Genomic DNA, 14,804 nt, shown 5'->3' on the forward strand with positions numbered 1-14,804 from the left:
ATAAAATCTTCAACCAATAGATCAATATGGGAGCTTTTTTAATAAACTAAAATGAGAAACAGTTTTATTAATTTTGAAATCAAAAGTAAAAAAGAAATGAGAAACGAGAAAGATGAACATCGGCAAACAATACTCTTGGTGGTTGAAATATGCTCTCAACTAAAATATCATAAATTCGAACTCTCCAATAAAAGAATTGTATACGTACTAGTAGTAATTTATTACTAATAATGGTAGGAATCATATCTTTACTTTTAAGCAATGCTGTAGACAACTCATCCTATCTTTACTGATGTGATTTTTCAAGAATTGTTATAAAAAAAAACTGAATGTGGATCCGCTCAAATTCCTTCATATAATCTACAAATTCAGGATATTTCATAAAAGATTGAATGGCAGGTATCATTCCACATTTCTTCATTATATTAGAGGGTAATAAAAACACGCTAGTGTTCAAAATTTTGACTACATAAGGAAAAACAAGAAGAAAACAAAGATGTTGGTCAGCAGCTTCCCAACCTAAGGAACACAAGAGCTAACACCATCCAAGCTAAAGGCCAAATTAAGTATAAGGAAAGGTGTAGGTGGCTCATCTCTTCGCGTTTCCTTCCAAAAAATTTCATGCACTTCCTCTAAAATTTCTAAATGCTAGTCTGCATTTCTTCAGAAGTCTCGGAAACTCATTTTTGGGTCCATTGGTTTCCCTGAATTACGTCCTCTTCCTCCCCTTCCCCGTCCTCTTCCCCTTCCTCTTCCTCTTCCTCTCGAAAATCTGTTTCTGATAAATGAATTTCCATGCTTCATCTCCAGAAGTGAATGGAGAAACTCATCGCAAAGAATGCATCCAACAAACAATGTAGCTCCATCCTCCAATGGTGTCGTTTTCTTGTTGAAGTCAACTTCTATAATTGTAGAGTCACAATCAGCACACTTGTCACTTGTGGTGGAAATCCTATGAGCACCTTGAGGAAGGAAGACAAGACAATTGCATTTGTTGCAGTTGAGTTTCCAGTTGGGTGCACTTACAGGATCTAGGACAAGCGTCCCGCTACATTCTGGGCAAGCGCAGACTCCTTGGGTTATTAAAGAATGTCGGCATGTTGGGTGAGGACACAGGAAGCATGGCATGCCCATTCCCTTGCTTGATGTTCCGGAACTTGGGTTGGTTTTAGAAGCACCATATAATGTGTCGATACCCTCAAATGGAGGACTATTGTAGCAATATGGGCAAAGAGGAAATGACTTGCCTTCTGGGCCAGGTAAGGAAAGAATCAAGAGCTCGAAGTTGTCCAGAGGGCATGTAAGCTCCTTGTACAGCTGAAAAAGAACGATGAGTTACTTCGTTGTAGAATCAGAGAGCTCTTATATTTAACCAAGCAATCTTAGAAACATTCATAAGTCATCAACCACAGTGTAACAAGTTGTTTAGGGGCACTTCAGCCATCAACCATAAAAGCAGCATTTAAACAAATTAGTAATCATGGCTACTACTTAAAAAGAAAGCGAATCCTTCATAAATCGTGCAATCAGAAAGAAGAAATGGAACAAAATGAAGCTGAGGGCATGCAACAATTTCTGCAAATGCTTATATTCCAAATATTGCACGTAAAAGCAGCAATACATAAGAATTACTAAATAGTCGACAAGGTAACTCAGACTGGAAGCAGTTACCACATTCTTTCAAAAAGTGAGCGTACATTAAGAAAATATCCCACCGACAATATACAGAACGTGAAACAAAGAAAGCTGAAGAGTCAATGCAATCAATGGAAGGAATTGGAACTATTTTGTGGGATATTTACCTTTATTGTTCCCTTTTGAGGAAGATAATAAACCTCCTCACATATACCACAGTACAGACGCTGTGGTTGGGAAGAAATAAACTTCATATACCGTAGGCACTTTCCACATTTGCTCAAAGCACGTCCTGAATCGGCAAGGGGAGAAAATTGTGCTTCAAATAGAGCATCCATACGATCAATCTGAACAAGATAAGAAGCAATTTTACCAATCGAGAAATTAAAAAGCCTGGTTCCAGATGCTATGCATTAAAATTCTAAAAGAGGAAAGCCTTATTGGATGTCTGGAATGATTTTGCACCAAAATAACCAATAAGTGAATAAAGAACATGACTAGTTACAAGTAAATAAGAAAAAGTTTGAATTTAACTAATAATAAATTTATTTAACAAAAAAGAAAAAGAAAAAAACGAAAAGTCTCTAATGCTTCATTGATAACGATATGTCCACTAGTAAGTAAGCCACAGGGGAAAATAACCTTCTTAACGAAGTAGCTATACTTTTGCTTGAACTGTTGCAATACACTCTCCACAACACTAGAATGATCTGCTTGACCTTTCGCAACAAGAGTGATCTGATGCTCGATGAAACTTCGAATATCTGGTAAACAGAGATCTGGATCAATACATTGATATCCTCTAATTAAGGTGATGCCCAAGTTAGTTGGAACCAACCTCCTCCCAGCTTGAACCTGCAACATAACAATGTAACTAAATAACCAAACAGCGTGCAATTTTCCATGCCAAAGACTATCATATCAGCCAGCAGGACATAACTAACCTGAACATAGTTGCGCTCGCCTATGTTGTTAATGTGTACGGGTATTGATGCATCCGTGCCTATTCCATGCTTCTCCATGAGAGAAATCAACTCACTTTCACTTAAATAATCCGGAGGCGTGGTATTTCCCTGAGAATTTTTAAGAGTAAACAATGCAATACGTAGCATTGGTCTATGCCATTGACAAAAATGCATGTGGAGCATCTAAATATCACGCATCTCAATATCCTCAGGCATACTTAAGTTCTACATACTTCCAGAGTAAAGAATGGTAACTGAAATTAATGTTTAACAGAGAAGTACAAATCATTCATATTACTGAAAACTGATGCCTAATACTAATAGTTAACGAGAATAAAAAGTACTTATTGATGGCTGATGAGGACCAAAATCATATGTTCTTCCATTGCTCTTATTCATTGGATTGTTTGCATCTCCTATTCAGAATCTTTAATTTTCAGTTGGTTTCTAACGTTAACTCTAGATATAACATCACTCAACTGCTATATGGTCCTCTATTGAATCTAAAGCTCAACTGGTTTGGGTTAATGCTGTCAAGGCTATCATTTTTAAATTTGGCTTGAGCAAAATCAGAGGATTTTTTAAGATAAGCATCTAACTTGGCAAAAACAGTTTGATATAGTCAAGGTTAAACCTTTTCATCGGCACTTTCTTCCTCTTTTCTTGCAAATTACTTCCCAGTGATATTAGTATGAGTTGAGAGATTTCTTTATTCCCTATGTTTTGTTAATTTCACTCCCAACAATGTTCCTTACAATAATCAATGGAAATTATGCTTCTTGTTTACAAATAGGAATGAAAAGTACGAATCATTTTTCAGCTTAAACATTCAATATTTCCGTAAGAATGGTGGCTAGCTGGTGGTTTTCCATCCATCTCCAAATGCAGTATTCCGCTTGTTATAGATCAAGAGCATATCTCATGTCCTACTCTTGTAGCAATTGTTTATTTCTTAAATTAGATTCAAATAACACCAAAGTAAAATTTCAAGATCTTCTATAGAAACAACATGAAATGCACGCAAATAGTTAGCAATTCGGTAATGTGTTCAGAGGCTACTAGAGCTACCTGATAAAGATCCACTCTTGCAACTTCAATTTTCTCTCCCTTCAGAAACTGAGGTAGTTTTTTTTCATTTACTGCCAACCATGGCATAATGGAGGTGAATCCTTTTACTGTAACACGTGACCCAGTACAATTGAATATTTCTCCAGCGATTGAAAACTGTATCTTCGTCCTTCAAAGGCAGTTTCGAATGTGAATAATTGATTAAAAGACATAGACACACACAAACACACACACACACACACACACACACACACACACAAAAACACAAAAAAGAAAAAGAAAGAAAGAAAGAAAAGTTGCAGAATTTTCAGCAATCTAATTTAGCTTCTTTTTCAAATTTCAAGGAGATTTAGTTTAGATTATAGGGAATCAGAGTTATGTTAGAAGTCCTTAATTAGGATTTCTATTTTTACTAATAGTGACAAGAATTTTAAGGGTTTGAACATCTTAAACTTTTTTGATAAAAACGGTTCAAGATACGTTTTGTATCAAAAATTGTTTTGAGTGGTTGCCAAGAACTTCAATTTTTTCCAAAATGACTTAATTTCAAAAACAAACTTTTGAAAAGTTAAACCAAACACCCTCTAGCTCTATTACATGCCAACCTTAACACTCTTCTGAGCTTTGACTTCAATTTCTGATACTCTCATGACTTCCCCACAAGTATAACAAAAATCTGATTCAGATTACTACAGATAATTTTGAAATTAACGCATGTAAATTCAAGTCTAAAATATCAGGGACATTTGAGAAAGAGACAGAATGTTCTTTCCATTAATCAAAGTAAAGTCTGTTTCTTGTTTAAAATTAGGAATCTGGTTCAAAAATAGGAATGAAGGTACGAAATAATTTCAGTACAGAGAGTATTTTCAGTAAGAATGGTGGATAACAATCCTCAGTAGACATGCTTAAATAGTCTTTCAAGGAAAAGACGGAGAGCGTTACTGAAAATGTGCCTTTTCAGTATCTTTTCAAGGATTATATTAAAAAATCCATCATTTTCTGGATTTCCTCTTAAAGGTAATCTAGAAATTATTAGAAGGTTTCCCATTTGATTAGGATATCAAAAGAATTTCCATGGGTAAAAATGTACGGTTTTAAAAATTAGAAGCAGAAAATGCAAATGTTATCAATTCGACCAAGACATATTATCAAACAGCCACACAAATTTCCTTAACTTTAAAACCTAGTAAAAACTGTTCTAACAGCTCCAAAACCATTGTCATAAAATTCTAGAATCTTTCCTTTTATTTCCTTTTATTGTCACACTGTTTCTTAACGCCAGAACTAGAGATTGATTACTATGGCAGGACTTTTTCCTTTCATGTTCTAGGTCTTCTTCTATTTAAGAGACCTATGTATTTTTGTAATGTAAGAAAAGAGGAATAATCAATACAATTACTTTTCCTGGCTATATAACGCAAACTATAAATTAGTACCAGCGAAGTCTTCCACGATGCACATTTAAGGTCCAATGAATCTAAACAAAAAACAAACAAAACAAAACAAAATTCCCTACCTAATATACTTGCAGTCAGAAGACAGAGATCCAATGAAATGTTGACACACATATTGGTACAATCTCCAAGCATCTCTCCCTAACATATCTTCTGTTGCTGAACACATTGGAGTAATGGGAGGATGATCACCCACGTCAGTTCCTGATCGTGGTTTACTGTATCCATCAGACAGAAGCATCCGTACATAATCACCCCATTCTGGATTTTTCACTAGGGTATGTAGAGTGCCTTTGAAGTCAAACGAAGAAGGATAAGCCGTACTTTCTGTACGTGGATAGCTACAATAAGAAGACAAAATGACAAAAGAAAAAATAATAATAAAAATACACATAGAGAGAGATTCATATTATATATAGAAAACATCGAATATAAAGGAAGTATCGTTCAATGAGTTGAAGGAAAAGATAAGAAATGCTTCAGATAATTCAAACAAGACAAAGAGGAGAATAGGCAAAAATTCAACAAGCAGGCATAATGTCTATGTCTAAAATTTTGTTAACTTTTCTTCTAATTTCATTGGGATTCACTTCCAAAACCTAGATATGTATAAGGGTGTTTTTCTTACACGGAGTCAAATTTTTTAATAATATAATGAAAAGAGAGTAATGATCCAAAATACAAAGTTAGTGAGAAGAGATATATGAGTGTCTATCAGTGATATTGATATCATTGATAGAGTCTGGAGTTTTGCTATATTTTGTAAATATTTTCAACCGTTTTGCCGTTTACAATAATTCCCTAAATAATAAAGATTTTCAACTGGACAGATTTTCAGGAGAAGAAAACCTGATGAATCCTTGTGTATACAATCTTTCGGCTAGTTGCATTGCCATTTGAGGTCCAAATCCTAGTGCACTTGAAGCAACCTGAATTTCATGACGATGACTTAAAGCAATATTAGATCATAACAAAACATTTTCTATTAAAGTTTGTTGAGTTTACTTACAACCATAATTTCACAAGAATACGATTTCTGTTTTCAAAATTTATTTATTTATTAATGAAAAGTGAAGGTTTTATTAAGATAAACAAAAGAAAAAAACCATAACTAGGGTTCTTAAAAAGGGCACCAATGTTAAAAATAAACGATGGAAATCAGTTTTAAAAAACTCCTTAAAAACAAAGACCACAAACTCTTACAAGGGGGGACAATTCTCGTAGTCATTTATCTACCTTCAGAAGGTTAACTGTATTTAGTCCAGAAGGCCGAACTTTGTTTTCTTGCTTCTCTGATATTTCTGTTACTTCTGCAATTCCATCTTCTATTACTCGCTTTTGAAACATTGCAGTAACCTGAAACATGGGAAGGTATCAACAGTAAGCATAGCAAAGAATAGATTAAGAGTGTTTATCAAAGCCAAAACAAAATCTCACATCACAGTCGAATAACTTGCCACGTTCCCAGTCCAAATTAAGCTCATAGCCGTTTTGCATAATATAAGGGCATACAGACCAAAATTTTTCTGGTTTAAAGGTGGTTATTTGCAAATGACGCTGTACACAAAACCCAAGCGTGGGAGTTTGGCATGGTCCATAGCTGAAACAAGTGAATAAACGTATTGATTAGCCAGTACAGATTGTACAACAACTTAACAATATATTTTACTCCTACCAAGCCTCAAACGTCAAGTATCACAAGTACAATCACATTACTTTTATCCTTCGCAGCATAATTGCAGTGATAAAAGGTAGAGATCCAGATCATTGGTGAAGATGACAACATTTGTGAATCAAAGTAATGACTAGAGATACTTGGCAAACTAAAGTGAAGAAAATGAAGGAAGAATGAGAGGAAACGACTGAGACAGTAAATAGTTTAAACAAGAAAGGGAAGCCAACTATTACAACCAGACACCCAAAACTGTAATATTAATCAGAATAATGAGAAAATGAATTCAAAAAGAAAAAAAATGCACAGCACGTCACAAGAGAAAGGTTCTTTAAATAAATTAAAATGTTCTTTTATAGGATATACAAACCATGTTCTAATAGGGAAACATTTAAAATGAGAAAACGTACATACCTCAATAACACAGTCATCAATATTCACCACCTTTATTTTCTTTTGCATATGAGTGTGTATCATTTACCTAAAAAACTTATTAATTAAATCTGAAAACCGTGCATTCTTCTTCTTGTTTGGATGGGAAAGAAAACCTTTCTAGAAGATATGAAATAACAAAAGGAGGGTGGGAAAGCCAAACCCCAAGCCAAAAAAGTCACAAAAAGAACTCTTCTCAACTGACACAAAGGAACAAAGACCATAAGAGTTATAAAGAGCAATTTTGATTATGAGATAGCCATAAAGACAACATGATAATCTACCCCCCAAAATGGTTATGAAAAAATTGTTTTATTCAAAATTTCAGCATCTTCGTTGATAAGACAAATAAGAAAATTTACAATTAATAGATTCAAACATTAGAAGCTAGAAGTGGCAATTCTCTAATTTTTCCTTTGCTAAATTCCAAAAAACGTTATAGCAATATACGGAAGAGGTGAGAATTTAATAGCAGAAATATGTTTCCCTCAGTGCATCAAGAAAATGCATACACATTGCATGTATTGATGTATATATGTGTCCAGAAATGCCTCAAGAAGGTGAGCAAGAACTAGAAGAGAACTGACGAAATGAGTCTGGAATCGAGGTTTCCATATTTTCCCTGAAAAAAGGTAGTCTGAAATCGCGTAAAGGCTACTCCAACTTTCAAATCTATCTCTTGTCGAGCATCAACAGCAAGTGCCTCATTTCTATTAGGTTCAACAAGGTTATCCAAAGCCTTCAGAATATCTTTCTCAGTAACAGAAGAAAACCTTGCACGATACACTTTTTTCCTCGTTCCATTGCCACCAAATCCAGTGCACTCAATAACTGCAAGCAGAACCAATGTCAATATTTTCCTGATAAGAAACTTATAATGTATTTCTTTTATCAAGAAACAATACTTTTCGTAGGGAAAAAAACCTGATGTTCAAGGATACAAACTCCATGGGACAAAGAAACAAACAAACAAACAAAAGGAAACCAAAAATAGAAATCTAATAAGCAAAAAAAAACAGTGGTCACAAAAGAAACTAAAGAGAGCCTGAGAAAACCAAAGAAAATCCAAGAAACGCCTAGACAAAACCAAAGACAAGAAAACCCAACCATAGTCAACAAGCTAGGTGGACGGGTATGGAGACATGGTTCGTTGGAAGGGATGGAAAATCTTCCAAAACAAAGTCTCAAGACTCCAAAGTGATTTTACAAGATGAGTATGATGTGGTTTATACCATATATTTACTAAATAAGTTTTACTTTAATTTACATGATGATCTTCAATCTTTTTCAAGAAAGAGACTGATGTAGCTTAAGGGATTAAATGAGAAAATTCTCCAAGAATCAATTCAAAATTTTTGTTATCAATTAAAAAAATTATTGAACACATGAGGGGAATTCCTTATATATATATATATATATATATATATATTTTTTTTTTTTTTTTTTTTTTTTTTTTTTTTTGAAAAGGAAACAAGCTTCTTTATTGCTTATTTATAGAAAATTGGAAACAAACTAAGAAAAACCTAGGAAGGAAAACAAAAATCTAAATACAAATAATTGTTGTTTTTACAATATATGGGATGGGGATGAGGAGATCAAATCTCTGACTTCAAAATTGATAGTACAAGTTTATGTCAATTGAGTTGTGCTTAGAACAACGGACCAATGTTTGTAGTTGATCGACAGTTCAACGGAGGGAAATAATGAGGAGTTAAAAGACCTCAATTGTGCATTAAAAAAATTAGTTTGTCAAAAGGAGTACCATATGAATAGAATTCAAGAAATACAAAAATTCACACAAAACAAAGAGGTTATTGAATTAAAAGAAGATCAAGAAATCATTGAGATACTTGGGGATGTGAATCTTTTGAGGAATTCAACGTGGAAAAACTTCACTGCAATCAATTGGGTGGAAGGCAATGGGTAAGAAGAAAAATCAAAGGTAAAAATTGAGTAAGTTCCATCCAAGAATGTGTGAGAGCCCTAGTTAGAGGTATAGTAGGATTATTGGTAGAATATTAGTATGGTTATTAGAAGCAGCATATTAGTAAATAGCTAGTAAGTTTGTTAGGGCTTTAGTTAAAAATAGGAGGAAAATATTAATAACTTTGTGGAGTTTCCTTTGGGGAATTTGGAAGAGACTAACCCTCTCAAAAGGCTATGGTATATTGTAGCTTTCTCATTGATATTACAATATATAAATCTATCTTTAGTGTTCTTTGTATTTCTTGATCTTGTTAGGAGGTACCTAACAAAATGCAGAAGACAGAATAATAGCTAAAAACCATCCAAGAAGCAACACTGTGAAGGTCAATTCGTGCTAAGAAGAAAATGCACTAGAACAAAATGTAGGCGTAGTAAATTTGAAATTCCTCAGAATCCTAAGCAGCATTACAGATGGGGAAGAAGAAGACAACCATGGGTCTTTTTCTCGGTCCAACCCATTTTACCTGGCCATTGTCATCAATACTCTCCAAACGTGGAGTATATTTTTTCCCAACCCAAACCCACATGACCAAACCAACGAGAAGCCAAAAATCTTCTTTACTCTAGTTTGCCCAATCCGTATGCCTCGGCCTTTTGTTCATAAACAATTTCACAAAGGCCAAAATTTATAACCAGAAGAGATGAAGGCAAAACCAAGACAAAGATAAATGAAATTTATAGATAAGATCATCTTCGACAGGGAAAAAAACTTCAGGAATTTATACATAAGATCATCTTTACCAACAAGACCAAAAAAATGGACTCGTGATTTCAGTGGGGGAAGTACCTTCAAAACAAATATTTTCTCCTTCACGATCACAATCCAACCATAAAACCAAACAATCACAACCACGCGCTTCTCGACTTAAATGTTGACGTATGTGCGCCTAAAACCAAGAAAAAATAGTTGATATTTTCATAACAATAAAAGTTGGAACACAAGCAAAGTATACCCTGGAAATCAATCCTCTAAAACCAAGAAACACAGTGTCTCCAAGCATAGTTTTGATCCTTGAGTGGCTGTTTATACAAGACAGACCACCAATAATATATGGAGAATACAAATTCCATTAGTACCGAGAGAGTGTTAATGCTCCCTTGTCCAATGAACTACACAAAAATAAAATAAAATGAAGTGAAATGAAAATTGACCTTTTACAAAATATATCAATCAGAAAGTCTGGTAAAGTTAATTGGCTGTTTGATGAAGGAACTTACAGAGATTAGTTTAAAGAGCCAAAACCAGACTAAAACTTCCACATCCGCAAAACACCAATTAATAACAAAAGTTGGAAACTTGTTCCAAAAAACATACCAAAATGATGGCTCAAACACAAACACTCCAATCTTTTGACAACGAATGCAAACTAGGAATACCAACTTAAGGCTAAGGATTAATTTGAAACTATTCCTCTTCAAAACAACTCATTAGATCATCATTTTTTAGATACTCTGGTGGGAAAATCCATTAGAAAATTCTTCTAGTAAAGAGAATTGTTACCAACTGCAGAAAGAGCTTAATATCTCCTTCATACAATTCTACAGGGGAAAAAAGAACCTTCTGCTACCAAAACTTGATTCATGAAACCAAATTCCTCGCCTAAACTGCTAATACTGATACGGGTATCATCCTTAAAATCAGATCTTTCATTTTCCAAAGCGCAACTACTTACATTTTTCGTAGTTGATTTGATTGAACCAAACCAAAGGGGCCAAATGCACAAAATACGTTAAAAAATAATGTGAGAACCACTCATACCTTTGGGTTTGATTCTGTCTTAATTACTGAAGCTTGAAAAAGATCCAAAGGATTGGTGGTCTTCCAATCTTGAAATCCAGCTTGGAAATCTATACTAAACCCACGAAAAGACAACGGAGAAATGCACTATAAAAATTCCCAGAGGGTAAAGGACTAGTCCATCATCATAAAGCAACCAAAAATAACCACGCAAGCAAGCTTTGTCAGACAGTATCAGAAAAACTGATCATTTCAGCAAAGAGCATTCTTGAGAATTAATGGGCACAAAACCACTGTTTTCCAATTTATACTACAGCCATATAAATACAACAACCTTGGAACTACAGTTGGATAATTTTCCTTCTGCAATTGGATAATTTGATGAAAAATAATACTAAAGCCTTTATCATTAATTAAAGAGAAATAGGGGATGTGTTATATAAAATTATATAGACAGAGTCACAGATACATAGAGAGAGACATGAAAAGGGAGAAAAAAATTCAAGGTAACAAATGCCTGATAAATCATGCCCAGCCTTGGGCTGAAGGGCACTATGTATATTACAACTGCTTTCTTTTGGCCTTTATTTCTTGCTTGTTATTGTTAATTATGTAAACAAAGAATTCTTGTGCTATCAACTGTTTTCGTAAAATCTCACTGTTATTAACAAAAAAACACCATGTCCAGCTTGGGCTCAAGAACAGACAACCATTTACTGCGTATAGATTCCAACCATATCTTAATAAAAAATTACGTAACATCTAAATTGGAAGGCACTTTTGCAATGCACCTTCTAGGCTTTTGGAGTTTTACTCCTTTTGTGTAATACCAAAAATTTAATTTGAATGAAAATGAATCTCGTCCTCTAAGTGAGGGGAGATGCTATTATTTATAGGTGAAATGGTTACAAGCTTGTAGGATAACAAACTAACTACCAATTTTAACTAACTCACACTTAACTCACTCTTAGCTACCTTAGAATTGGATTCTCGGTACACCACCTTTGTTACATTTATCAATGAAATTTGTTTCGCTTCTCTTTTCAAAAGAAAATAAATGAATAAATAAATCGAAGATTCCAAGAGCAAGGATCATATTAAAGCATGCGTCGAAGTGATACGAGGAAAAGAAACCACAATCGTAAAAGACAGTCTAAAAAGTAAAAAAGTTAAATTCAAATGAAACAATTATGTTATACACAAATATACATATCTTAGTTCTTATCAAAAAAAGAAAAAAACATATCTGAGTTGAAAAGGTCAGTAAAGATAGAATGCAAAGAAATATGTGTTCACCACAGGTTAAACTAAGGACAGAACTTGCAACTGCAACTATTAGATCTTAGTCGTTAACCTCCATCAATTGCATGCGAATCCTTTAAAAGATGGACATTTTTACTGTTGCAAAATTAGTAAAAGCTTTTTCAGCCTTCATGTTCTTTGCATACATATAACTTTTAAAGCAACAAAATCACAATCACACACATACACTCTAGATCAAAATAAATGAAAAGGCACCTGAAAATATGTCCAATAACCGATGTCACTTTATAATAAGCATGATGCCCAAGAAATCTCCCATCAAATTCATGTACCTCTGTGCTACCCTTTCTTGTAGACATCTGTAACATTAGTATATTGAACTTATAAATCAGTATTACTTCCTCAAGTGTTCTTCTTTTGTCCCTTGAAAAGCACATTATACATTTGTTTTTCACAAAAACAATAACTTTGATTGAGAAAAATGAAAGAATACAAGGGCACCTGAAAAAACCAAGTCCCAGAAAAAAACCCCACTAAAGAAACGGTTTTCAACTAGGTAAAATACAGCCTATAGAGTAATTACCAAAAACCTTCTAAAGCAAAGCCCAAAGAAAACATGAAACCTCACCAAGGACCAAACCTCACAAGGTTCCCTTTCCACACCCCTAAACACTCTATTGTTTCTCTCACCCCACAGATTCCAAATCACTGCACACACCCCAACACACCAAAGGAAACACCCTTTCTCTCTTAAAGGCAGACGAAGAAGGAATTCCCCGATCACCAGATGAACCTCCCTCTGCCAAGCCAACGAAACCTCAAACTCTTGCAGGAAAAGGATCCAAAAAAGTCTTGCAAACAAACATTCCCACAATACTTATCATCAATATAACGAAGAAGAATAACATTCCTACTTGGTTACATGAAAAACAGCCCAAAGAACCAAAAAGTACATGTTTTCTCTACAGACCAAAATAACCAAAAAGAAGTAGACAAAGAAGAAGAAGCTGACCTCGACATAAAGACCCAAAATTTTTAAAATTATATCAAACCACAAGTTCCTGTGGTTGATGAAGTTTTGGAGGTTCTAACTTTGCTAGTTTGAAGTCATTTATAGACCAATGGACCTGGAGGCTTAAGTGTTGATACTTTGAGATGTCTAAAAAGGACTTGTTAGACAAATAATTGTGGTCTTTTCCTGGAAGTTGGTTCTCTCTAGTGTAAGGTTATTTAAGAATGGCTCGGATTTAAAAGGCTAGTGGTGGGGGTTCACAAGATACGTTCAAAAATCTCTAGAAAGCAATCTCATTTGAATTTCCCCTTGTAACTTAATTTGTGAAATGCTTGATGTCTCTCAACTTGAGGCCTTTTTATAAAACCTTTCTCGTGTTTATGCCTTCTTTACAAGCACCAGACAAAACTATTCCTCGATGGAAAAAATAAAACTCTTTTAAACCAGTAAAAAATTCTAAGGATAAATTAAAAAAGGAAATAACAAACACGATATAGCCCAAAAGGATGTGTTAAATAAACTTGGGGAAAAATGTATACACTTGCAGACAGGAGACCATCATGCAAGACTTTCTACTTACAAGCTAAATGTTCAAATTACATATCTTAGAATAAGCAAAACGATACGAGCATGCTAATATGCATTTGAAGGGTAGGTTTTTCAAGCTCTCCCATGAAACTGAGAACCACTGTTAATCATCTAAACCCTGTATAACCAACCTACTATCTAAGTCATTCGGGCAAGTGAAAGGGCAAAAAAAAAAAAAAAAAACTTGGAAATGGGCTTTAAAATCCCATAGTGATCATCTACCTATAATCTTACGATACTACGAGTTTCATGAAGTGTTTCTACAACTTACTTGGCCATGGGAGAGTGCAGAAGCAATTGAAAGCGCAATGCTAGGCTTCTCTGCAACCTGAAAAAGTAATGAGAATCGATTAAGAAAAACCGAGACGGAGAAAAAGTGGACAAATTAATTAGATGAAGCTCAAAAGAAAAAAAAAGTAACAGGCTTATACACACCATAAGAACCGTTGAAGCAACCATGATTAGGGATGTCGCCGGAGCCTGAACGGCTGAATTCAGCGACTTTCTAAGTGAAACTTCACAATCGTTGAGCAAAAGCTTCTACTTCAACTGGAAATGAACAGAGCAACAATGGAGAAGAAGAGAGGCTACAGAAAAGTATGGTTTGGGCCATTTTATAGGTAACTGAGCTAAATGGGCTTCGGAAGAGCAGTTTGGGCCCTTACGGAGTTTGGATTTTGTGTGTAGTTGAAGTTTTTCCCATTTGACATTTTAGATAATAATTGATGTATTATTTTATTTTTAGGTTAATATATGTTTTTAAAAGGAGAATGGTCGAAAAAATAGAAAGTTTGAAAAAATATTTACCCTTCCTATGAAAAAAAATCAAGTCAAGTGGAGTGAATTTTATGTTTTGTGATTTTGTGATATGAAGTTTAAATAGTTTGTCAATTTTTTCTATACGTTAAAAGTTCTTTTTTAAATTTTGAATTTAACTTGACTCAATTGGATCGAAATCAAACCATTGATAATTGAGATTTGTAATTAG

At 34.2% G+C, this 14,804-nt stretch overlaps 1 protein-coding gene across 2 annotated transcripts; it reads right to left on the reverse strand.

Moving 5' to 3' along the window:
• Positions 1–356: 356 nt before the first annotated feature.
• LOC103483959 (DNA topoisomerase 3-beta) lies at positions 357–14,390 on the reverse strand. Of its 2 annotated transcripts, XM_008440837.3 has the most exons (15): positions 14,252–14,390; positions 14,088–14,144; positions 12,472–12,575; positions 10,975–11,068; positions 10,003–10,102; positions 7,817–8,060; positions 6,563–6,725; positions 6,362–6,481; positions 5,975–6,054; positions 5,188–5,466; positions 3,669–3,837; positions 2,580–2,708; positions 2,278–2,490; positions 1,803–1,982; positions 357–1,317 (listed from the first exon to the last, which is right to left on the reverse strand). In XM_008440837.3, exons 1-15 carry the CDS (start codon positions 14,273–14,275, stop codon positions 664–666), a joined length of 2,610 nt encoding a protein of 869 aa, XP_008439059.1. In that variant the 5' UTR covers positions 14,276–14,390; the 3' UTR covers positions 357–663. The 2 variants fall into 2 exon arrangements, with proteins under 2 accessions (XP_008439059.1, XP_050942617.1); XM_051086660.1 differs by lacking the exons at positions 10,975–11,068; positions 12,472–12,575.
• Between the last annotated feature and the right edge of the window lie 414 nt (positions 14,391–14,804).

This window comes from Cucumis melo, chromosome 6, assembly GCF_025177605.1.
Source record: "Cucumis melo cultivar AY chromosome 6, USDA_Cmelo_AY_1.0, whole genome shotgun sequence".
Classification (NCBI taxonomy): Eukaryota; Viridiplantae; Streptophyta; class Magnoliopsida; order Cucurbitales; family Cucurbitaceae; genus Cucumis; species Cucumis melo.